The sequence below is a fragment of the Apus apus genome, chromosome 14 (assembly GCF_020740795.1).
Source record: "Apus apus isolate bApuApu2 chromosome 14, bApuApu2.pri.cur, whole genome shotgun sequence".
NCBI classification, from domain to species: Eukaryota; Metazoa; Chordata; class Aves; order Apodiformes; family Apodidae; genus Apus; species Apus apus.
The window spans coordinates 8,348,795-8,374,229 of record NC_067295.1 but is presented as its reverse complement, the minus strand read 5'-3'; the positions used below and the strand labels follow the sequence as shown (position 1 = coordinate 8,374,229).

The 25,435-nt window shown below is 41.6% G+C and overlaps 2 protein-coding genes across 9 annotated transcripts in view; one reads left to right on the top strand and one right to left on the bottom strand.

Moving 5' to 3' along the window:
- IQCK (IQ motif containing K) overlaps positions 1-25,435 on the top strand; it is a 58,111-nt gene that overhangs the window by 32,425 nt on the left and 251 nt on the right. For 2 of the 4 annotated variants that reach the window (XM_051632693.1, XM_051632696.1), the window contains exons 9-10: positions 4,030-4,137; positions 12,241-12,918. In XM_051632693.1, the coding sequence (XP_051488653.1) occupies positions 4,030-4,137; positions 12,241-12,344 (212 nt within the window). In that variant the 3' untranslated portion in view covers positions 12,345-12,918. Of the gene's footprint in view, positions 1-2,813; positions 4,138-12,240; positions 12,919-18,999; positions 19,072-25,435 lie in introns of those variants that run through there. The other 2 variants (XM_051632695.1, XM_051632697.1) reach the window with 2 other exon arrangements.
- Positions 4,136-20,177, bottom strand: GPRC5B (G protein-coupled receptor class C group 5 member B). Of its 5 annotated transcripts, none has more exons than XM_051632683.1 (4): positions 19,967-20,177; positions 12,926-13,939; positions 8,996-9,108; positions 4,136-7,622 (listed from the first exon to the last, which is right to left on the bottom strand). In XM_051632683.1, exons 2-4 carry the CDS (start codon positions 13,929-13,931, stop codon positions 7,578-7,580), a joined length of 1,164 nt encoding a protein of 387 aa, XP_051488643.1. In that variant the 5' UTR covers positions 13,932-13,939; positions 19,967-20,177; the 3' UTR covers positions 4,136-7,577. The 5 variants fall into 5 exon arrangements, with proteins under 5 accessions (XP_051488643.1, XP_051488642.1, XP_051488644.1 ...); XM_051632682.1 differs by lacking the exon at positions 19,967-20,177 and adding an exon at positions 19,510-19,648; XM_051632684.1 differs by lacking the exon at positions 19,967-20,177 and adding an exon at positions 19,458-19,632.

The following is a 25,435-nucleotide window of genomic DNA, read 5'->3' as shown; positions in this document are numbered from 1 at the left end:
TCTTCTGAGCAACCCCCACCTCACTTCAAAGGAAACTAATCACAGTCTCTGCTAGTGCTTATTACTGTAGTGATGGTTACAGTGTCCTGTGAGTTAGAACATGCCTGTAACTACAGCATAGTCCAATCAGTCTGGCTCTGTATTAAAAAAAAAAGAGTAATGAGACTGAAATATAGTAAAACAAATTCAACTGTCCTGAGAATAGAAACCACATGACCTATGTAGATAGAAACCATAATACTGAAAATAAGTGAGATGTGGGATTATATTTTAAAACTGAACACTGTCACAGAACTTAGAGGCCTCAGTTGGTCTAAGTCTTTGGACTTAAAACTGGAGCTGATGGTTTAAAACTGTATTAAATACTAAATTGAAAACCAGTCATCATTATTGGGTTGCTTCTGTTTAAATCTTATATTGCACCTCCTTAAATTAGTGAGTAGGCATTCTCAGTAGATAACTCTCACACAGTTCCGTTACACAAACATCTTGGGAGCTGCGGTGTTTGTAATTTTCCTGGGAGCTGAATCCAGGCTCTTGTGAGAATGGTTATCTTGGCACTGCCCTGGGACTGGCAGCAGAGCACAGCTGCAATTGCCACTGCATACCTGGCATCCTTGGGCAGTTTGCTCTGCCCAGTTACATCCACACACCTTTCCCCAGCATGCAGGAGAGCTCTGGAAAGAAAAAGAGATGGTCTGTGTGGCAGCAGAATCCTAACTCTGCAATGATAGGAATCTGCCAGCACACCTGCACCCACTGACCAGGAACATGGAGGGATAAAATGGGAATTCTGCTGTTAAGAGTTCAACTTCTTTTATTTTTTTAAATGCACCTGAAACCAGAAGAGAATCTTTCACTTGCTCTGTTGAATGAATGATAGGACTCCTAAGAATATATGAATGGCTTGGTTGTGAGATAGTTTCTCATATTGAAATTTACACTATTAATTGTTTTTAGATGTGTTGTCTGAAAGAAATAGGCTGGATTATCAGCTAGTATGAGTTGTTCTAAGTTTCATGGGAGCTAGGCTAATATGCAAACAAAACATCTTCCTTAGGCATTTACTTCAGTTTGAGGTGTCACAGCCTGAAAAATACATTTTTTCCCAAAGGAAATGTCTAGGGAAAAGATTTAGCCAGGCAGCTTCTCTCCCCATCTTTCCAGCTTATCTGAATCCTGAGGACATCTTGCTTTTTTATCTGCATAGGAAGCAAGTGTGTGTCTAAAACTATTTGAATAACTGTCTGAAATCAAGATTCATGCTGACAACCTGTGCTTCCTGGTTAGTGTGATGAGATTTGGAAATGTTATGCTTAAGTAACACAGGTTATGATGAGACATGGATGTTCCTGACTAAAAGCACTGCTAGCAGCTACCTAAAACACCTGCTCATTTTAATGTGAGACAGTGTGTATGATTCCTGGGGTTTTTGAACCAGTTTTTTATTAAATACTTGCAAAGGCCAACCTCATCACACCAGGGAATAGCAGATAAAATTCAATGCAGTAGTTAGTACTTTGTATATGGGACTTTCATCATCACATGGGATATTCAATCCATTCTGATTTTTCTCCCAGCCAGATGTATAAACAGAAGCCCTAAAATCCAGAAGGGTCTTGTGCCAGCCAGGCACTGGGCACATACTGCCTTGACCACTGTAGAACATAGGGTGCATCCTGCCACTGCAGTCATGTTTTGGGTTTCTGAGGTATTGTCTGTGCAGAGCAATCATCATCCATCACTTTTCCCCTATATTCTCTCTGAGCTGAGCTCTGCCAGGTTGGTAGCACACTGAGCATCTTAAATTAGCTGTTTGGGGTATGTACCAAGTGGATTTTGGTTGCTGGTTTTCAGTTGCATGCCTTGAAAGGGTAACTCAGCTCTCCATATACTGTATGCACAAAAGGGAATTGTTTATTTGGCCTTCTTTGCCTCTAGCACAACTTTTATATGGAAGTCTCCCAACAAACTTGCTTGATGTGAGAGGTGTACAATGCAGATGCATCTTCTGGAGTGTAAGGATTAGGAAAACAGATTTCTATTAGTTAAAAGGGAGTTTGTAAAATATTAAAATATTAAGAACAGAAGATGACAGCTGAAATCACAGAAGTAGACTGATGAACCAGACCGTTGTATCAGCAGAAGAAAAACATTAGGTTAATCTGTATTACAGCACCCTAAGAGAATATAGAGCTTTGAAAACAGCTTTCACTAGGGGGTGGGACATTTTACTTTTATGTAGAGCTTTTGTTCATTTAGAATTGTTTACTCCAGCAAGCAACCCTTTGCTCTTTGTTTGACTTGATTTTTCCCATTTGGCAGACCCTTTGCAATCACATGGATAACATTCTTCTTTCCACTGAGACACAGAAAAACTATTCTTTATTGGCCTTGCTTTGTTGTCCTAAATGACAAAAATATATTTATATACTAGGTGAACTATATGACTTCATTGCTGACTTTTAATTGAAAATTCTTCAAAGGAAAAACCTCAAAGAGCTGTGTTGTTTGTTTTTTTTTAACCATCCAGTAACTTCTAACTAGCAAACAACTCTGCCTTCAGCTACATGTGTACAGCTCCCACAGATGGCACTGAGAGCTGTGTGCAAGGAGCTGAGTGCTGAAGCTATGTTGAAACAAAACAAATGCCAACCATAGAAGAAACAGGTCTTTTTGGGTTAGGTGAGGGATTTCTATTGATTTATTTATCAAACAACAGAGCATACCCTATGGCAGCATGAATGTTTACTTAGTTTCTGTGACTATTTTGGAAAGTTAAATATTCAATGTTTCATTTTGTATGGTTGCAGTGGGAAGCAAAATGGAAGACTGAGAAGAACAAGCACAAAATGATTCATCGATTTTAGTTTTCTCACCAATATGACAAAACACAGAGCTCATGGATTAAACTTTGTGGTACTGATTTAGAAACACTCTTAGCATTACAGTTGTACTTTTACATGTGAAGTGTTGTAAATCAAAGGCAGATTATTGAAGGACCTGGACTGCCAAGACAAAATTCAGTCCTGCTGTAAGGGAACACAATTCTGTTAAAACAGATGGAGTTGTGCACATCGAGCATAGCATTTTGAGTCTGTGTTTATCTTGCAAGCTTCTTTTCTTGGGTGTACTAAAAGGGGTTACACCCACATGTGGACAAGTATTAAAACTAAGGCATATAAACTTATAGACTGGACTAGCTTCACTGGCTTCTGCAGAGCTGTGACAATTTTACACACATCCAGGCTCTGTTCCTGTACTTCCAGCTGAGGGCAAGGAGAGCTAGGGCTGCTCTGCATTTCTGCAGGGGAAAAAAGTCAAAGGTCCTTTTGTTATCACACGGGCTGAGAATGTGTAAAATTAGGATCACAGTGATAGCATTTTCAGTGGTTTTGTGTTTGTGTGTTTACTTACATAAGGTTCAAACAGTATGAAAATCAGATTTGGTCCCCTGCTAAGGACTTTTTAAACTCAGTCTTGTCAAGCATAGTCCTAATTAGGCCTTTAAAATTTCGCAGGGAAGATATTTGCAGTTCTACTACTAATTCCATGCAAGTCAAACAAAGGTCTAGTTGTTTTGAATAAAAACGAGATAAAACACAGCTACCCTCTAGCTCTTGCTGTGTATTTGACATGGATTTCTTCCATCACTTTGTCTTCACTGTTACACCAGTACCTACCCCTTATTTTTTTTCTGACTGGTGATGCATGTTGTTCCACATCAGGGAAATCAAACCATTTGAGGAAAAATCTCTCAACCTGCATTCTTCAGCCTTAGCTGTACGGTCCTATCTCCTTCCTTGCACAAGCACTAGCAACTGAGCCAGTACAGGGAACTGCTAAGCCGACTGGAAAAAAAATACATCACTTGTAGTGTTAAGAGTTTGGCTGCACAGCTCCTAGACTGGCTCACCATGGGTTTGATACGTGCTAGAGCTAAGGGTAAATGTGGGAATGTGGCCAAAGGTGCAGGAAGGTGGCTCTAGCTTCTAGGAGCTGGTTTCTTTAACTTAGCTTATATTGCAGAGTTGCCCCCATGGAATCAGCAGAAGACAGTGCTGGCTGTAGCACCACTAGATTACTGCAATGGAAAACATTTTAGGTGGGTTTCAACAGCAAGGCAACACAAACATTGTAAGTAAATAGTAAAGCCTTTATTCTTGTTAAGAACAGCATTTTGAAAATAAAACATTTGCCCATGCTTTACAACCTTTGTAGTTTTGTATACTTATGTACAGTCATCATGGTTTGATTGTCTTGAAAATCCTTTTAAGATGTACTTAATAAGATACCAGTATGCAACAATCAGCGGAAAAAAGGGCACGTTATAAAACACACATTAATACATTTAATAAATATATATTATCTATCAAAAATGAGCTTTAGCTCTTCTCAATTAATAAAAAGCACCTGCTCTGTAATCCTGTAAGTTGGTAGAATAGTCCAGTTGTATTATAAAAGCTACAATGCTCCCTTTTACATGGCCTCTGGTTAGACCCAAGGCAAAGCTCAATCAAAGCCAACAAAGTTGCCTGTGGTTTGTCTAAGAACAGAAACATCTAGTTCTGTAGTACTTCATATACCTTGTTTATAGAAACTGTATGTACTGAGTGTTCTACTGAAGATGCTACATATTTCTGGCACGTTGTCAAACACCCTCAGCTCAGCTGAACGCAGGACAGGATCTGTAAAGTATGGCTTTGAACTTTTTTTCAGCCATTGAACAAAAGCCAGTTATTATAAATCTTGGTGCAGTAACAGTTTTTTCAGATGCTTTACAATTTTGTTTTTCTGCATGGAAACACCATGAGCACATAACCATCAAGGGACGACATAGTAGCTTTTATAGTATAAAAGCTAATTATCATTAACTGAACTGTGAAAGGCTTGTGCTTACTTAGTTACTATGTTGTTCACAGATGCTCTACATTCTAGGTAACTTTCAAAAAAGGCAAAAGTAAACAATTTGTTTACTGTAACAAAAATATAAGTTAACATAAAGGTGCCTTCAATTATAGTTTTATTTGGGCATTTTACATCACAGACTAGTGACTTACAAGAAAAAGTTGCTTATGTCTAATCATATAAAGTTGGAAAATAAAGACCCTCCTAATCTACTGCCACACCTTCACCACCACAACTTAAACCCAATCCTGCTAATTTTTAATTTTGTGAATAGTCCACATGACTAACCCAATGAGACTAGTCACGTGCGTAGCAGTTTGTAGGCTCTGGCCTATCTTTGCATAAGGCCTCAAATTCCAAACAACTTCAGCAGGAGCAGGATTGGGAACTCTATTTATCAATTCAGTCACATCTAGAAAAATAAAAAAAAAATGTTCCTTAAGATAACTGTATCTTGTACAGATTTTGTCCAAGGTCTGTAAAATGTTTACTATAATTCATAAATCTTGGTTGTAGCATGTTAAACTTTTTTTAAAAAGAAAGCTGTCTTACCATTTATGCCATGGTCATCTTATATGTTCTTACAGTTGAGTTTTGTGAAGGTTTTTTAATAGGTTTTTAAAAGCAAAATTCTGCAGGCAAGTGATGGTAATAAGGTTTTTAGCATTCCAAGTGATGCATCTTCTGGGTAACTATCATTATCTTAAATACTATCTTATTTGATCAAAGCTTTACTTAAAATAAGTCACTGGATAGCATGCAATACCACCCCTACCCTACTTGGTTACTAAGGCCATCGAGTCACTTACAAAATAAAATAAGCAATCCCTAAACAAGCACATGCTTCCTTTGCCTTGAGGAGGGAAGGGCAGGGGGGAACTAACATACTCCTTTGCTCATGCATAACAGAAAAACATTGCTTCTGGAAGAGAAGGGCTTTAAAATAAAACCCCATAAGATGATCATGGCAAGAATGGCAATATATCTTTTTTCTCTATATATATACATATGTATCTGTGTGCAACCCTTAGGGACTGGTCTTGCAGCCTCTGTACCTGTATGTAGGCCTACTGGTGTTGGTGGGACTACTGGTGGGAGTACAAGTCTGCAGGACTAGGTTCCTAATTCAGTAGAAATGGAGGTACATGAAGAATCAGGAAGACTCTTGAAAAATAAAAAGCTTGTTTTTCTTTTGCAGTATACAGCAAGTAACTTCTTTCTGTGAAGCTACTAAGCTATTCAGTTATTTGTACATTATATTTTTTTAGTTTGAAAATATATATTTTTATTACAGCATATGCAAGGTTTAAATGTTATATATTTCCTATGCCCTCAAGTAAAAACAATTAGCTTTTAGTATTGAGAAAAGCTAAGATTAACATTGGCCAAACAGGATACAATGATGTTTTCAATGTCTGATATGTATTAAATGTTAAATAAAGGAATGATTGCTTAAACATAATGAAAAACCATGGCACAAACAATGGGCAATGGGAACTTTTTCAATTACCTGGAGAAAACAAAGATAAAAAGCTTTGAGAAAGTCTGCCTTATGTCAACTCAAAGACATGGAGGGGAGGAGTAAGGAAGAAACCACCTTAAAGAAACAAAAACAACAACAAACCACCTCCAGCACGGAGATTCTACTCGCTAGGCACTAAAATGCACAACCACGTGTAAATGCACAACCAGCAGCAGCCAAGGGGATGACTCCTGTGAGCAGGAGTGGGAAGGGAGGCCCCGGCCCCACCAGAGCTGCCCCAGCGCGGCCACCTGGACAGGCAGCTGGGCCTGGAGCGCGGCCATCGCCTTTAATCCACCCTCTCACCCAACGAGCTCCTGGCAAACTCCAGTCCTGCTCTCTCCCCAGCAGAACCACATCCCTCCAGTTTCACTCAATGGCTGCAGGAGATATGAGGCTGCACAGCTCGGAGCTGTGCCTGCAATAATGGGGAGCGGATCCCCCGTGGCCCAGACGAGCTGCCTCTGTGCTGGGCCCACGCTTTGTCTCTCTGCCTCAAGAAGCTCCATAACTCGCATGAAACATGCACAGACCTTTCATCCCTCCAGAACTGTGTTTCCTACGCCAGCTTTTTCAGGAGTGTCAGCCTACGGGGTAGTGGTAATTCAGTTGCCACAGAGTGACAATGCCTGACTACGCGTGCTGTGACTTCACAGTGCGGCTAGATAATGAAGCAAACAAGGTACTTTTCATGATGTTTGAAATGAAGGGAAGAGGAGCAAAACAGAAGGAAATCTTGCATTGTTTTCACCCTGTAGTGGCAAACTCTTGTGGCAACATGAATTCAGTTTAGGTGAGAGGAGGGTAGTATGCAAGCAACTGGCAACCACCAAAAACAGGCTTGCCTCACACACTAGTTACAGACAAGAGAATACCTTACATTTCAGAATACATCATCTCCCTCTTCCAATTTAAGGTGTGCCTACATCTATTTTAAATTAGATTTAGCTTCAGTTTTACAATTTTGTTTTTGCAATTATCAGTTCAATGGTGTTCACATTTCAACAAAATCCTCTGCAGGATTTCAAAAGCTCCTGGATGTTTTGTTGCTTTGTTCTGGTACTGTTACGGATTCCTCCCTCAAAGACACACTGCCAGGGAACAACATCTGCAACAAGGATTCTTATTCTCTACAGCCTACAGCCTTTCACCAGAGGTGTCGTCCAGTGTAACTTGGCGGAGCAGTTGGTATCTGGAAATAAGGATAATAAACCCATAACTGAGAATCCTAGTTTGTGCAAAAATCAGTGTTATCATGCTACATGTACACAACAGCTTTCCAGGCAGTTGTTCCAGAGCAAAGTGATATAAGGAAACTTATCTTCCACCCATACAGTACATTTACCTCTCTGTAAAAGCCATGACTATATATACGCATTTTACTGTCTGATGTTCTCCATTAAGCTCTGTTTCCTCCTCAAAACAAAGCAAAGCAAACAAACAAAAATCCCAAAACAAATCTCTAGCTTCTTATCCTTAAACTGCCTTTTTGCTGAGCTGCATAGTCTGGTATCAGAAAACACAGGCATAGATGACTCTGAGCATCAGAAGGATGCCACTCATTACTGACAGCAAAGCACAAGCCTTTTTATTTTATGTTGATGTTTCCTACTGTCTTATCCACACAGGAGAATCCTTGCATCTAGTCCCTATTGTTCACTAAAATCAACAAAAACTTTACTTATTTAAAAACAATGAGAGACCTGCATCAGTTCACCTTATTTGGTTTTAAATGTAGAGGTTGAGTTATGGAATCAGCTCATGATTCAAAAGAAAGAAAACCCAACTCACATGAGTATAAACTGGCTCATGGGTAGATTTTTAAGAAGCATGTAGGTATGCATGAAAAATATGGGGGTGAAAAGTCTTTTTCAACAGTATACCTGCTATATGAAATGTCTTCAAGTGCAAACTACACACGTGAAAAACATTCGGAAAGTCTGCTTAGCATCAGATCACTAAGCCATTTTTACAACCAGGCTGCAGAAAAACAGGTCTGTGTAAGAATGGCATTGCCAAACCATTGTCTAAGAAAGAAAAATCAGTGCTATTAACAGTAAAACATTTGGTGAATATTATTAACATGTAAAAAGCCTTTGCCAGAGATGTACATATTTGTAACTTAAAGAATTACATACATTTTACAAGAAAATGGACGATATGTGGCAGACCACTGCTTTCTGCAAGAACTATTCTTATTTAAAGTACTGGCTTGCAAACATTTGTGCGACTCAAATAATCTTGAAAAAATATCAGGTTAGAAATTAATAGTTCTGTTAAATACCTTAACATAAAAGTAATTTGAAAGGGCCATTAAGTATGTAGTCTCATCAAAGAACTTGGTTCACTTAAGCTACACTGCAAAATGTAAAGAAATGCAAAATACTTTTAATAACATCTTTCCTAGAGGGAAGGGAAGTATGACATGCATACTTGCTGCCTGGATTTTCAGTGATAGCTTTCCCCTCTGCTGTGGATAAGCTAAAAGCGGCTTTTTCATTTAGTAGGGGTTGTATATATCAGTGCATATCAAAGATTTCTTAATCATCACATTTTGATACTTACAGTCCCACCATTTAGCACAACTGCCATCTCAGTTGGCTGATAAACATTGCTTCTAAAAGGAGCACTAGGTCGGCTTCCCAAACTGCCGTTTCGAAATCCTGCCGTTCTTAGCGCTGCGTTCAGAAAAGAGAGATGGTTCTTAGGAACAGTTAATGCTATTTCCTTTGAAATCACACATGTATCTTGCTTCCAGTTTAGCTCTTGAGAATTTTGCCATTGTTTTTAAACTTTCATGTTGCCATACCAGTTTTCACATTGCATTTGAACAGCAGCTTTTCTTGTAGGATGGATCTCAGGAGAATCAGTTTTACCTCAAATTAACTGTTTGTTGTGAAATGGAGAAAAAAATTATTGGAACCATTTGGTTGAAGTTTGCTTAGTCTCATTTCAGTAGGAGCCAAATGTGTGCAATGTATTTTGCGAAGTGTTTACTGTATTGGTCTGGATACTGTGGGGTTAAGTAAACTGATACTACGTTTTGCTTTCTATCTAATTCAGAGGACAGGGATCCAAACCATTGCTCGAGCCAGTAAGCATGCTCATACCCCCTTGAGCATTACTTCAGCATGACTAGCGTGTAAGGATTTTCCAGATGTTTCAGATTATATTTACTCTGAGAAACTAGAAATATGAAGTAAATATTGCTTTTGAATAGCTTAACTATGGCAAATGACTGAAGCAAAAGAGAAAATACTGATTGTCCTGAATGTTTATACCAGAAATACTTCAGCCTCTCCACTAATTTTAGCATGTTTGGATTCAAGATGTATATTCTGCATGAGAGATTTGCACAGTTAGAGATATGCTTCTTTCTCTCTAAACCAGTCCAGGGACTGGCACATACAAACTCTCCTTTTACTTTGGGGGTGAATAACGTTCACTGAATTCAGATGTGGCCAGGGAACAGAGCTCATTTATCCATGCAATCTGTGTGCTTACAATGGGCAATACTCATCTGTGAGCTGGTAAATAGAAACCTGGGGCAAGAATTTCTCCTAGGTTTAATTCAAATTACAATTCTACACTGTCTGAAATGGTGAATGAGCTGAAGTTTACAAGAATTTCAGCACAGACTTTACTGAAGCTAGGATTTAATATAGTTATGCTGTGTGGAGCAAGATTTAAATGGATCCTACTGCCCTATGCTGTCCTCTATCCACTGCTACTCCTCTCTTTGGGAGCTGTGCACAGAGATGAAGAACAGTATTGATTTAGCACAGATATTTAGAAATCCAGCCTTGCAAATGCTCAGTTGTTGACTTCAGATACACACAGACCCTCATTTGCTCTATACTTTAAAATTAGGTATTTGTGCAGAAGACTGGGAGAATTTTTATTTCCTATTTAACCATCTCAGCAGTATTCTATCTTTGTAGCTTGGCTTCTTATTGTGTGTTAAACACAAGTGACTGGTATTTGCTAGTACACATAAAGAAAAATCTCTTGATGAAGTATACTGTCATTAACATATTTGCACCTTCACACAAAATATTTACACAAAATTTCTGTGGTCATTTCAAAGTTATCTTAAAAAGCCAGTGAATTCTATTTCATATTGCTAAATTTTTGTTCCCTATTACTGCAATATGCTTAAAATTCTTTTAAGATAAGTATCAGAGACAAAGCTTGTGGACAAAAAACTCATTTTGGAATCTTTTCTCATACCAGTTTTACCATTTTACCTTGTACTTTTTCCATTATTATTAAATACATCTATTTTCATAGAGGATGTGTAGATAAAAAAAAAATAGTGCCAAGAAGAGTTGAGCAGATGTCATGTCAAAGTCTCCTCAATATGTTTTTTAAATTTTGTGAACTTTGTTTTTAGGCATTGGCTCCAAGGGTGACATGTAGTACTAAAAGTTCTTAAATGAAATTAATTAATGATGAAATCTTGAATTGAGGTTAATTAAATGAATAAAAGAAGAGAGTATCCTCCACATACCTGCAGAGAGCCAATTGCTAATAGATTCCAGGTGCCTGGCCACTGACATCCGTCCCTACAGTGATCTGACTTACATTAACACTTCAGCAGCCACAGAATGTGACATGAATATTATCACCTGTATTACTTTAAATCTCTACCCTACTAGTAAGGTTTATCTCCAAACCCTGTCCCAAGTCTTTACTGAGAGAATCACTGCAAAGGAATAATGAATCTGTTTTCATTTACTAAAAATATTTGTATCCTCCTCCCACATGCCATAGGAATAGGAATGACTTGCATTTATTATAATGAACATTAATAAGGGCATCGGATAAGGATATCTATTTTGTGTTGTACTGTGTAAGATTCAGATAGATTAAAACAGAACATAAATTGCACTACAATAGATATTAACATGATTTTATAGCTGTCCTGCCTCTATCCATTTCACTAAAAAACTTAATGACTGAATGATGAGATCAAAAAGGAGCTTCCAGTTGTTTTTTAAAATGTAGGCATGAATGGGAGTAATAGAGAGTGAAAGATCCAGTTTTGTTCTTAGATCTGCCTTAGTCAGAAATAGCTCCACCAAAGTCACTGCAGTTGTCTTACTATGAAAGTAATTAATTGGGGGATAGAAGACAGTAAAAAATAGAAAAAGATGAGTGCTTTTACAGTCCACTGTGAAGCTGCCTTTGCTGCTCTGAAACATTAGTCATAAAGAACCATTCTTTTATCCATGCAAATTTTTTGTTTGTTTGTTTTCGCATTACACTTGGTATCAGAGGATCCTATCTCCTTTCTGTTCAAAGCTTTTCTACTAGTAGTGTAAAGTTTCTGCTAAAGGAGTTATAAAGGAACATTGAAGTTCCTGCTCAAATAGTTGGAGGAAAAATGCCTTCCTGGCCTGACACTGTGACAAAAGAGTCATATCTTCCTCCATCCATGTCTGGTCCATATCCAGAGGAAACATGAAACCCAGAGGAAATCAAAGGTACATGAAGATGAATAGGAAGGTGCAGTGCCTGGACAACATGCAGAAGCCTTCTTTTGGCAGCTGCCAAAGCAACGTGGCAACTATTGGCTGGGCTACCAAAGTCCTCTTCTCAATTACAGTCAATAAAAAGCAGTTTGACTAGTACTGACATCCTTTATCCAACTGTGGGTCAGCACCAGGCTTCAACCTGCACTACAGAACATGGCTGGTCAGAGAAGCAGCCCTGATAAAGGGTTACGTGTTCAGCAATGGTCTGGATCTCTTAAGCAAGCAGTTGTTGTTGGTCCTTTCTATAATCACTCAAAACCATTTTCATTGCAGATTTTAATATGTCATCACACCTTGTTCTGTGTCACCAAACATCTATGACAAGGAAAGCAACCACTACCTGGAAACCTGTCTGTGCATACTCTGTTCAGATGTGAAAGCTGTCAGAACAAAGACTCTTTGAAGTTGTCTATACGCCACTTGGCATCTTCCCCCCACAATGTCACAGAAAGTGGCACTGAATCCCATTCTAATGGAAATATAAATAATAATTATTTTGCTGCTCAAGAGGCTGAGCATTTTGTAATACAGAGCACTTACTTGATTTTTTTTCTTGGGTTTTAGGAAAATATTTAATATTAAATTTTGTTAACTACAAAAATGACAAAAAATGTCATTTAAACTATTTTAAAATAGAGACTATTTTTTCCAAAGTGATTTTATTTATTATTATTTTCAGCGTTGGCTTTGAATTTGAAATCGTTCAGCTTTTCAATGAAAAAGCAACATGCAGAAGAATAATTTTAACCAAAGACATCTTTTCTGTATTACATTTTAAAAATGATTTTTTTTCCCCAATTATGTGATACCCTAATGAAAACTGTAAAAGGGAACGATGTATTGTGTGAAAAATACGGCATTTGTAATGACTGTTGTTTGAGACACCTGAAAAATGTCTCATGCAGATGATTTTCTTGGTTACTACAGAAAAATACAGTCCTGTCTGAGACATTCTTACCTGCATTATGCTCATCCATTGAAAATGCTTTATTTTCCATGTAGCTCCGAGGAAGCTGTATGTCTTCCTCAAACGCAGTTTCACGCATCCTTGGCTGTGAAGTATCAAAATAATTGGGAGTATTTTCCTGCTGTGATGGAAGGATGGTACAGTGGACCTCCGGGATGGCATGAAAAATAATAAACACCCAACCACTGGACACCAGTGCAATAGCAAGAGTGGGATCACTCCATTTGTCTCTTCTCTTTAGCTCAGCGTTACCAAAGAGGTACATAGTCATCCAGGCTACCCAAATCAAAACGGAAAAAAAAAGGGTGATAATGAGGCATACACCGTTTTTCTTCCATTTCTTGAACTTTCCACAGAGAGTGAAAAGAGAAAATCCCATGGCAAATACCATCAGGAACATCACGTAAATCAAAGCCATAGCAAAATCCATGGGTTCATAGCTGCAGGCCAACTTGTTATCTCTGACAATTGTCAGTATTAACCACTCGGTTGCAATAATGACCTGAACGAGCATCAGGCAGATTGCCACACCAGCTAGATGCCAGCCAGAGGGGCTCTTCCCATGTCGGACTAGTCTACGAAGTCTCCAGGCTTGAGCTAGCAAGCACGAGAAGCACAAAGCAAAGATAACTCCCCACAGAAACCTTCGGGTAGAGCACACCGTTTCATCTTCTTGGATGATGAAAGCAAATGTCAGCCCAAACAGTCCCAGAGTCCCAAAAAGGAAGAGGAAGTGCATTCCCAGGGGGCTCTTCTTCTCCTTGTCCTTGATGAAGGGCAGCCTCACCAGCAAAATCAGCATCAGCAGTAACGTTGTCAGCACACCTGCCCCCGCAACGGCCTCCACCACTATTCCCCAGATGGCATCCAGGTCACACAGGTACACGTACTGAGGGAGGAGATCCAGTCCACACCCTCTGGATGTACTTGAGTTTTCAGAGGAGCCATAGCTGATCACGAAGAGGAGGAAGAAACCAATAGCTGGGTAGGTTTTCATTTTTCTGTCTGAGACAACAAAATATTTGTTTGTTTAGCTACAGTTCGCTTTGGAGGATGTCACAGCAATTGGAAGCACAGCCTGTTCCTGCAGCCCATGTTTACTGGCTTTTTGCTCTGGATTTGCAGCTGGCATAGCCTACCCCTGCCCCCTTTGCTGCCCTCCCAGTGAGCTGCTTTTGCCTCTTGTGCTCAGAATGCAAACTGACTCATTCTGTTTGCACAGATCGAAAACAATGTTTCCAAACACTGCCCCTGCAAATATCCTAAAGCACACCCAGAAGAAATTATGTATCCTGTTGCAAAATAATACATTATCTATGGTAGTTTTCAAATTCGGGTGCTTAAAGTATGTGTAAACTGGCCCTGATGCAAATATAAGTTGTATAAGAATTGGACTATTTCACAGCCTTGCTCCTTTTACTGGAATAAAGGCAGAGGCAAAACCACATTCTTCTTATTTTTTAAAGGATAGAGCAGTCTCAGGAGAATAAACATGGCGCGCTTTTTTTTTCTTAAAAAAAAAAAAAAAAAAAGGAAAATCTTGTTTTCATGCTCAACCAATAGACAGTTAAAATATTCCCTCCTTTCATCCCCTTCCAAAGCCCAGGTATTAGATTGCATTTGCAAATGGCAATGGCTGGCTAGAGAAATGCCATATTCTGTAACAATGGTGCACACATGCACTGTCATCAATCAGCTAATCAAAAATGAATGACTCATTGTGCTTCTTAGCAAGTCAAAAGCCATTCAAAGGAAACAAACAACAAAAAACAGAGCATCACTTTCCCCCATCCAGAGTGAACAATGGTAAACTCTCTAGGAACACAACACATCCCACTCAACCATCAGAACCAAAAGCCTGGATGAATTCCAACTTAGTTTTAGGAAGAACAAGGTTAGGTACATTAAAAAGATTATCTCTTATGGCATTTGCTTTTATTAAGCAAAGCAGGGCAAAGGAAACTTTTAAAAGTGTAACCTTGAAATGACCACTCTGCCCCAGCAATAGGTGCCCTGTTGGGGCAGTCTGCAGTGAGCAGTGTGTGCACCAGCTGTGAAACCTGAGGCTGTTAACCTTCACTTTCAGAGTTAGTGCTGCGGGTTCCAGCAGGATTGGGTTCATGAATGTGAGCAACACTCCTGGGTGGAAACGTTCAGAATAAGCCTTCCACCTGTATGGAATGGCCATATGGAAAAAAAGCACCATATAAACAGGCTGTAATGTTAGTCACATAGCTCATGTGACCTGTTTAAGTGAGAAGGAGAGAAACTATTGGTAGCTCTTTTGTAAGTTAGACAAACAGTCCTAAATTATTACCCACCTAAAGGTATTTCAGAAATGAGAAATCTATTTAATTAAACATCAAAAACTTTAATGAGAGCTGAAAAGGACTTAACATAGTAGTGCAGTGTTGTTCTACTGAGCATATGAGCAGTTATAACCAAAACTGTTTTCTGAGACTGTCCAAAACTATAGAGTCTCTCACAGCTGAGAGCTATGGGTTTTCTTCCTGTGCATTACAGTCCTGTAATGATCAAAGTTAAATCCTGAGAATCTCAATCTTCAAACTAATGTTCATTCCCCCTTCACTGAGTAATGACCAATGCCTGTTTTTGGCCTCTGGCAGGAGACAGATGATAGAAATTATGCCATTTCATATTAGAGGCACCAAGACAGCAAGCAGGCTAATATAAATGTGTAATGGCTTTATGGTCTTTGTTCATACAACAGACAAAAAACCTTATTACAAAACTTCATCTCAGAAGTGGAAGCTGTGACAATAATCTGATCCGAGACTGGACAAACACGAAAAGTGTAATCAATGATCTTTGCCTGCCCACAGAAATTACAGGATCCTCACACTGGTGAAAGGGCTAAAATGTTCTCATGATGCAATGACCTGCAGCTAATGACTAATGATTGGTTTTTTTTTTCTGCTTAGCTGTAATTTACTTTTTGGTGAATTGGTGGAATATTTACTTTTTTATATCTGAGTTGTAAAACAGGTTTTTCAATTACTCTGTCACAACATTCACTTTAAAAACACTAACTGTACAGACAGAAAACTAATCATCAGTGAAATATATTCATTTTTTTATTGAATGTGGTTACACTCAATGAATCTCCTTGCCCTGTGAGTAAATGATTAACTAGAAGAAAACATTCTGAAGGTAATTTTGCAATTCTTTCTATGCACAAGTGGTCTCTACTTCAAATAGTGCATTTACTCTTTGGAATATAAAAAATATTCTAAAAAGTATAAAGTGGTCAATGCCTGCTGACACAAAAGGAGGAAATCCACTAGGATTTATGAAGGCAATACTACAAACCACTGGTACCAATTTCAAAAAGCAGAAGGCCATGTGGAAAAGAATTCAAAATTTATTTTAAATGCTTCCTGAGCTGCATACAATGAAGAGCCCTTAAATCAGGATCATGTTGATTTTCCACTATCCTATCACTGACAAATTATTGGTTTCAATACTAGCTTTGTTTATTAGCTATTCTCCAAAGATCAGGGGGTAATTAATTAAGTGCAAATATCTCCAGTTCTAAGATATTGTCCAGTTTTCTGGTTACTTTATTCATGTCATGTAACCCTCATGTGATTGAGCTATTCTAGGACAGTCTGTTTCCATGGAGATTGTGCTCCATGGGTAAGCAGTCATATTGTCAGCCCATCATTTGTTTCCTCTTCCTATTTGGAAGTTCGGGAGGGGGAAGGGAGTTAATGACTTTTGAAGATGAAGTAGTAGTTTATTTTGGAAAGGGAAATTAAGTTGTGTCAAAATGTTTTGAGAATTCAGACAAAATATATATTCAGAAATGCTGAGATGCTCAACTCAAGAGGAGTTTTCCCAAGTTACTTCCATTTGTGAAAATACTTTTGGGAGAGCTGATGGAAATAAGCAGTGGTTCTCTTAGAAACCTCCCAGATAGCTACAGTATTGACCAAGAAATCTCTAGCACTGCTGACAGGAATTCTTGACATGAAATCATATTCCTACCAAATGTCAGTAAGTCTCACTAAACAGTAGATCCTGGCCACACCAAAGCTTGCAAGCAGGGCTTGAAATCTCCAAACAAGGAATCTTTTCCTCACCACTGCTATGAACATAGCCATGTTTGCAACTTGTTTACTGTGTATTTCTGCCTGACCAGGTAACAACTGGCAATGTTAATAATCAACCCTTGTGATGTTCCCAGCCAAAACCCTCTTCCTGAGGTTGATTCTCAGCACTGAACTCAGAGCACGGCACAGAGAAGGGAAAACACTACATTACAACATAGAAGTTTGGCAAGGGGATAACCACAGCTTCAGCTGAAATCATAGTTCAATAAATACAAGGGAAACTCAGAAAGTCTTTTTGCCAGAAAAGTTATTTTGGAAAAGATGTATATCAATATGGGCTGCTTGTTAAAATAGTGTCTTCCCCCTCCAGCCTGTGCTGTCTGTACAGTTGGCAGAGTCCTCTTGTGTCTTGGGTTTTTGTAGTAACATCTGCCTGCACATTATCCCCAGTAGTCCCCTAAATCAGTAACTGTAGAGGAATTGTATTTTTACCTCTTTATGTCTAGATTAGCTCTTAGCAAAGTTATGCAACCTTGCAGTAGTAACAATAGTGCTCTATTTGACGCTTCTACTATTAGGAGAGAGCTACAGCAACAGTAAGACAGACATGTCAGAGAAACATTCCTGCACAGATATAATAAGTGGCACTGATATTTCCCCCACACAGCTGAATGGAACCATTAATACAGAAGGAAATCAACTTGAGACTTTTTTTGTTCCCAGGTCCCCCTCCAGAATTGTATTTCCTTACAAGTAGTTAAGCCAACATACCTGAACCCAGAGCAATCAGGAGCACTCAAAATGAATCAATACACTTTACCCATTTCAGGCAAAAGCAGCAAACAATTAGCAGGACAGCTTGGAAATCCAGTTCTCAGTTTCTGATCAAAAATCTGCTCTCAATGACAACAGTAACAACTCCCCTGTTTTCAACAGAGTAAAGTTCTCCACCTTAGCTGGTGTGGAATCACTACAGAACGGCAGGCACAAAGCTGCCCCAGCAGGTACGAAGGACAATTACAAGCAGCTAAGCAGAAACAGAAAATCTCACAGTTGTAATCAAAAAGTTGTTATGGTTAAAAATCAATGAAGCTTTCAACAGCTGAAGTCTTCTGACCAAAGCCTGCAAATATATCTTATCTGGTAATAATAATAATGATAATAATAATAATAATAATAATAATAATAATAATAATAATAATAATAATAATATACACTGCTGCATGCTATCAGAGAATATATATAAAAAATAAACCTGTAACCATGCAAAGATTTAAGGTTAGGCTATTCATGGATAGACTGTTCTCCTTTTTAGAGTCCTAACGTTAATCAACTGATAATAGGAAGTTGATCCAATCCCATACAATCACAAAGAAGAAGAACAACCTAGTAAATAAAAGCAATAGTCGCCCAAATAGTAACCTGCTCTGCCACACACAGGCAGAAGACTGGTTCACTGTACAATTCCTGAAAGAAAACCACCCCCACCACGAAGTGGTGAGGAGAGATGCTAGTGAGGAATTAATCACAACACAGGATCTCTGCCAGCTCCTTTTGATCAGAGCTGAAGAATGAGCTTCAGGACTGATAACACAGCAGCAACAGCCAAGCTGAGATCTGACTACTGAAGAGATGCATTTTCAGAATAATAATTAATAGTGCAATTGTGCTTTGTATGCTAAAATACAGCAGTGATTTAGACATCCCCTGCATTAGGATAACACACGTCATGCTACATAAAGCCTCACGGTTACAGAAAGCAAGACCCCACTCAAAAAACAGCACATAGAAAAACGTGCTTTCATGTAGAAATACTTTGCAATGCTGAATATAATAGGAAATGATCTTTCTAATGTTCTAGGTGCTCTGAAGTCCCTTTGGTCAGATTCTGATACTTCTGACTTTAATGCCCGATGTTCATTAGCCAACTGATAGAAATCAGTGCTTTGCTTTTCTTTGCTAATTCTCAGACTGTTTCTGTTCATGTCACAGGCTCACGACAGATGGATTCCCTTCACCTTCCGATGCAGAGAGAAAGCACCTCAACACCGATGCTCACTGCTGGTATGTAGCAAGCATATCCCCGACAAACCGACACTAAGTACTAGAGCGATGATAACCAACCTCAGTGTTTGGGCTCAGCACGCAGGAAATCCTGTTAGCCTTGGGATAAACATTAGGTCAGGTGTAAACAAAGGGTTCACATAAGTGCTAAATCCTATCGCTATCTGGCTTCGGGGAGAGGTAATACAGAGACGGGGCTTTTTATTAACTAGAGAGAAAACTGCGAATGCGGAGCTGCACCGCACCCCCCGCCCCGGGACAGCGGGCAGCAGCGAGGCCCGGACAGACGGCTCTTTCCCCGGCCCACATACCCCCGCCGCTGCCCTAGAGCTCCCGCCGAGAGGGGCGCGGGGGGCAGCGGCCGTGCCCGGTTCCGCGGCACCCACCCGGCTCCGCGTACGAGCGGGGTGCGGAGCCGAGCAGCCGGTACGCGGCTACCTCCGCTCCGGTCTCCCCTTAATCCGCCTGCAGCCTCCTCCTCCCGCACGATGTCCATCCAGGTCCAGCCTCCTCTCTGTTGTCCCTTCGTTCATTTCTCTCTTCGCCTTCTTTTTCCAGTCTCTCCCTCCCCTGCCTGACCCCGCTCTCTTTCCCCATCCTGTCTCTGAACTCCTTCAGCCTCCTCGCCGATCTTCCCCGCCGCGCTGCTCAGCCCCCTGCTCCAGCTCCCCCCGCCCTGCTCTTTATCCCCTCTAATCCCCCTCCCCGACTCCTGTATCCAGCCTGTTGTCTGCTGGCGGCCACCGGGCTAATTCTGCGGGAAACGCAGGGAGCGGAGCCGGGCGAGCGGCTCCACGGTCGTCCCGGCCCGGGGGCTGCCCCCGGGGTGCTGGGCGGCCCCGCGAAGCCCGGCCCGGGGGCCGCTGCCCCCTGCCCTCCCCGCTCGGTCACTCACCCGCTGGCCGCTGCGGCCGAGGGCGGCGGGGGCAGCTCTGTCCGCCACCCGCCGCAAGTCACATCCCGGCACCGGCGGCGCGGCGGCTCCGCGGCGGGGAGCGAGCGCTGCGACCGGCCCCCCCGCGGCGGCGGCTCATGGGGCGCCTGGCCCCGGTGCGCGGCGTGCGGAGCCCTGCGGAACCGTGCGGAGCTCGCCGCGCTCTGCGCCCGCTGCCCCGCTGCGCTACGGCCCCGCAGCCAGCCCCCTCCCACCGCCCCGCCCCGGCTCGGCACGGCGGGGACGGGCTCGGCACGGCGCGGGTCGGCACGGCCGGGCGGACCCCGGGGCAGCGCAGTCCCGGTGCCAGGGCTGCCCTGCACCCCCGGGGAGAGGAGCATCCGCATGGCAAGGGTGCGCACACACCGCGCTGCCTGTGCAGCCTGGCACGTATACGCCGCTATAAGCGTGGATTTGCACGGTCGGACACACGTTGGTCGCAGCTCTACGTGCTCCTACAAGGTGACGAGAAGGCAGGACACGCAGGAAGGCGTGAGCTGGCACACACGGACACGGGCAGTCCCGCCTGCTCCGGTGCTTCGCAAGGGAGGGCGAATAATAGGGCAGTGTGGGTTAGGAAGACACTTCCCAGGCACATGAGCTCCTGCGCACACGTATGGCCTGTTGTAGGTGGGAAGTTTTGCAGCCCCATGACCGTGGGGATTTTGCAACAAGCTGGATACGTTCACCAGATCTGCCTGCAATGCATGTGTCCAGCCTGCTGCTCCCTTAGACAGCAGCTAGACACTTGGACGAGAAAAATGTTAAGTGCCTCTTTATTGTGTAAGTGACATTTTACAGTCTGCTTATGCAGTAAAATTCAGGAGCAGGCCCTGTGAGCACATGAGGCCCTGCAAAGGTGATGTTGGGAACCATTCGGTGTCTGCCTCCTGAGGTGCAGCTCACCTCCTGCTTTCCAGCTTCTCCACAGTTCATGTAACCCTTACACATGAGGTAGGGCTTCCTGCGCACTCCAGGAGTTACCAGCCTCAGCCTGTGATGTTGATGAACAGCAGGAACTTGCTTGCCTTTTCAACCGGTCAGAGTAGGTTAGTGTGACCCCTCTGTGACTCGCAGCACGTTGTGTGGTGCTTCCATGGTCTTACGCTTTAATTTAAACCTCTGACAAGGAACTGGGCAGCTCCAGTTGGCACAGCAAGATCAGCAGGAGCCACTGCCACCTGTCCTTCCTCAACACGGGCAGCCCGCCTCCCTGCTTGCCAGGTTTCCATATCCAGAGCCTTCCAAAGGGAAATTCTGCTCTGCAACAAGTATTCCTCATCACAGAAGAACTGTAACCTTTAAGCAGACTCATCCTGACCTGCGTGGGTTTATTTAGATGTCACTTATTATGCCCTGGGGGGTTACCTGAACTTCTCAGCTGACATGGAGTAAATCCGATGGTGCGGTTGGCTGTAACCGCCTGTGTTTAGGCAGGGCAGCCAGGGCAGAACAGCTGAAGCAGAAGAAAAATGTCACATTTCTACTCTTTTCTCTCAATTTCGCTGCCCTGCTGATTCTGGGTTTTAGGCACTGGCTGGTTTTGAGTCACATGTACCCTGCCCTTGCATCAGTCGATATCTATGTGCTATTCAAAGTAAAACAGGATAAATTTACAGAAACTGAGGTGGTGAGAGGTGAAGCAGCTGTATGCTGCCCAAGGTCACTCTGCAGTCTGGCAGGAGCATAAAAAATACTGTTCCATCAGATCAGTCTGTACCTCCCCACCAGGCACCCAAATGCAACAGTAACAAGCAAAGACCTTTTTGTGTATAAATAAACACACAGAGTGCTCTGTACCACGCTGGATACAGAGAGGTAGAGGAGAGGGATGGATGAATCACAAGAATTCATGTGCTGAAGGTCTTGGCCCTCACAACAGAACAATGTACTGAGCCCTTCAGCAAATGCAAATCTTGGTCATTGTTCCCTTCTGCGTGTCCCTGACACAACCCTTGGTAGGAGTAAAGGAAATGGCCTCCCCCATTTGCCTTTTACTGATAGAACAGGAAAGATAATGCTCCTCTCAACCATTACTAGTGGACTGTCAGTGAATTCTGTCCTGCTGAAGCAGTTTTTAGTGTTATCTACCATGCAAATGTGTAGGACAGAACACAGGAGGACTTTGTAGAGTAGCTGGACTAAATTACAACTCCCAATGCAATACTTTTCTTTGTAATTAACTTTGAAAATATGCTCTGAAAAATATGTTTTTATTAAGGAAAAAACTATTTCCATCAATCAACCACTAACTCACTAGCAACTTCAGCATTTTCGTGCTTTGAAGGAACTGGTAGAAGGATGAAGTAGGTGCTGTGACACAGGTGGACTCTGTGAATTCCCTGATTTACGTTGTGCTTCCAGCTCCTACAGCAGCCAGTGACTGCCTGCACATGAACACTGCTTGGCCAGAGATTTAAAAAGATGTGAGCTCAGTGCTTTTGTTCATCTCTGAAAGATTGAAGAATATATATATGATCAATTTGTCATTATTTTGCACTGGGCATAGAATATGCCCAACTGAAAAACCCCACCACTTTCTAGTAATTTTACTCTTTCTATTTTCTACCACACACCTTTGATCACGCAACTATGTTTTAGCGCTTTTTCTCCTCAATATTTGGCATCCTGCTGGTGACAATAGGTGAACAGAGTGTCTGTATGATGCTGCATCTCCACAACTTTTTCTCTTCTGCAGCAGTGCTCCCAACAGGCTTTGACAGCAGAGAGAGAGCATGTTAGGGCAGCTCTGAGGGGACAGAATTTACCCATCAATGAATGGCAAATCCATATTGCCACAGACTGTCATGCTCACTTCAGAATTTCTTCTGGGTCCCAACCTGAGATAAAAGTCAATTTGCATCTTCTATTCTCTTGTTTCCCTTCAGGATGTCAGGAATGTGTCAGGCTTACAGCAGGAGCAGGCAAGAAGGCTGTCAAACCCACAGCTTTCCTATTGCACAGCGGATCCTGCAGAACCTTTTCACTTGGTAGACTTGATTTTGCAACTCCTGCCAGCACGGAACTGTGCTTGTGCCAGTGCAATTGAAACAGAGTATTTCATTAAGACATCAGTGGTAGGCACATGGAAATGACAGTGATCATTAAGTCTGCATCACTGTTGTTTGCATTAGGGAGCACAAAGAGGCCCTGGATGGAGGCAGGAGTGCATACAGCAGGATTGAGTCAGCCCTCCTGCTTGCAGTGCAGCCTATAAACTGCTTTTCTTTCCAGCTGTCTCTGAAAGAGTATCCTGAGACAAACCACACACCTTAACCATAGGGTGACCAGGCTGTGGTATCACTTCCTGGATGTTCAGATGTCCCAATACTGGACATGGCAGAAGAAAACAGAGCTACCAGATAAATTTGCCCCAACCAATAGCATGTGGTCGATTGACACCATTTCTGACCCACAAGCAGAGGTACTTTTCATTATACAAATCCCTGCAGTGTGATTAGTTTGCCTAATACTTGTCCTGCTTTTTCTCAGGGCAGGATACAAATCCTGGTGCTCCCATTGGTTGGCAGCATCAAGGAAACGGTGAGATTTGTGTGACCACTGCAAGATGCTTTCTCTGTAATGGCAGAGGGTTCCACGTGTTGCTCCTTGCTCTGCAAAAGGCAGAGTCCACTCTCTGCAGTATGTTAAGTGAGTCTGAGTGGCCAAATGTGGTTAGTGAGGGGAAGGGGAGAAGGGGAAATGAAAGAAGGAAAGAGTCTTGAAATCAATATGAAGCAAAAGATGGATGGCAGGAAAGAGATGGGTACGTGGAAGAGAAAGAAATAAAGAATTATTGAAACATTAAGGAGAAATGTGATCAAGAAGAACTTACTTCCATGGTACAAAATAAAGGTGCTTTTGGGATGGATCAAGTGGGCAAAATGACCATAGTGCTGGATGTCCTGTCTGTGTTCAGATCCAAATTATACCTGTTTTTCAAATTGAGATAGAAAAAACAAGGGGAGAGCACACCTTCTATAGCATTGCACCTACTGACGGGTAATAAATGCAACCTGTCCTGTGGTTCACCCCATCACTTGTCTTGACATTTGCTGTGTGGAAAGGCAATGAGTCTTCTCCACTTATCAGTCACAGCTCTCAACAGCAGCACAAGAGAGCAGCAATGCAGGCAAGATTTACAATGCAGTCACTGTGATATTATTTTGTTTTCTCAACAGGTTTCTTTATCACACTAATAATGCATAAATGCTTACTTTACACTGTAGAGAAACATGGACAAGTTTTAAGATCTAGTGCAGCTGGTAGAATTTGATTAAAGCATGATTTGGATCAAGATGGTCCTTGACACTAGGCACACGTGATTGAAATTTTTATGACTGGGAGTTTGCACACCTTCAAATCCCTATTTCACAAGAAAAACTACTAGAGAGATATTTAAATCAGCACATCTCTGGTATATTGAATTATTGTTATAGGCTCTCTGAGGCTCTAGCTAGCTAGATACCACTCAAACTGGTGAAACAATTTCCACTTAAAAGTTTATACTTGGCCTTTGCTCAGGCAAAGTCCCAATTGAGTTAAAATAAATTTGATCAGGAAATGATTTGTGGCTTTCTGTTCCTGGCACGAGAACATTTCTCTAAAGCTGGATGTTTTAGGGGAGCTAGTGACCCTGGCAAAAACTGGTAACTTTGCTTGAAAACCTGGAGCTTCTTTCTAGTGATCAGTTGGGGATGACAGTGGGTGCACCGGGGCTTCTTAAAGTGACAGCTCTACCACAGGGGAAACCTCCATCTACCCACAGTGGGTTCTCATTTTTTCCCTTAAATCACTCATACTGGTTCCAACTGAGCCACTTGAGCAGTTCTTGCATTTCTTTAGATGTTAAACAAGTTGCAGCCTTTCCAGTTAATAATATGAGTGTGTCTAGATGAACGAGGGAAAGGTTTTCTTAGTTTTTTTGCTACAAAGGTCACCTTGGTCATCACAAGCAGCCCTGCTGTAAGCACATGCTCCACAGGAGGTGATTGTGCTCCAGGCTGTGCACACAGCCCTGCCTGGGGTTGCTGCAAGGAAAACGCTGCAGTCACCTGAACTGCACAGACTGATTTTCTACATCCTGTTCCCTCCTCAAAATGTTAAAGGTATCACCTGGTGTAACTGCACCATGCTTGAATGTACTTATGTTTCAATCGGGCTCGATTTGTAAGTGCTTTTATTTATATCTGCTAGTTTCACACCTGCACTGAGATGTAAAGGTTTTTTTTTTTCCTGAATGCTGCTAAGGATCGTACTGGTACCTTTCGAGCACAGCATCATTAATGCCTCATCTGTAGTGTCTCCTTGGGGAAATAGGGTAACACACTCGGGAACTTCACTGGCCTTCCTTTATGTTTGGTGCAAAATATTGTGGACTGCCTGTGTGTCTAAAACCGAATAAATAACATTTACATCCTGGAAAATATT

Coding starts and splice junctions, on each gene's coding strand:
- GPRC5B (XM_051632682.1), bottom strand. CDS start 19,567: ATGGACATCGTGCGGGAGGAGGAGGCTGCAGGCGGATTAAGGGGAGAC. Junction 13,940..19,509: donor AAGGGGAGACCGGAGCGGAG/GTAGCCGCGTAC, acceptor TTGTTGTCTCAG/ACAGAAAAATGAAAACCTAC. Junction 7,623..8,995: donor TTGTGCTAAATGGTGGGACT/GTAAGTATCAAA, acceptor CCTTATTTCCAG/ATACCAACTGCTCCGCCAAG.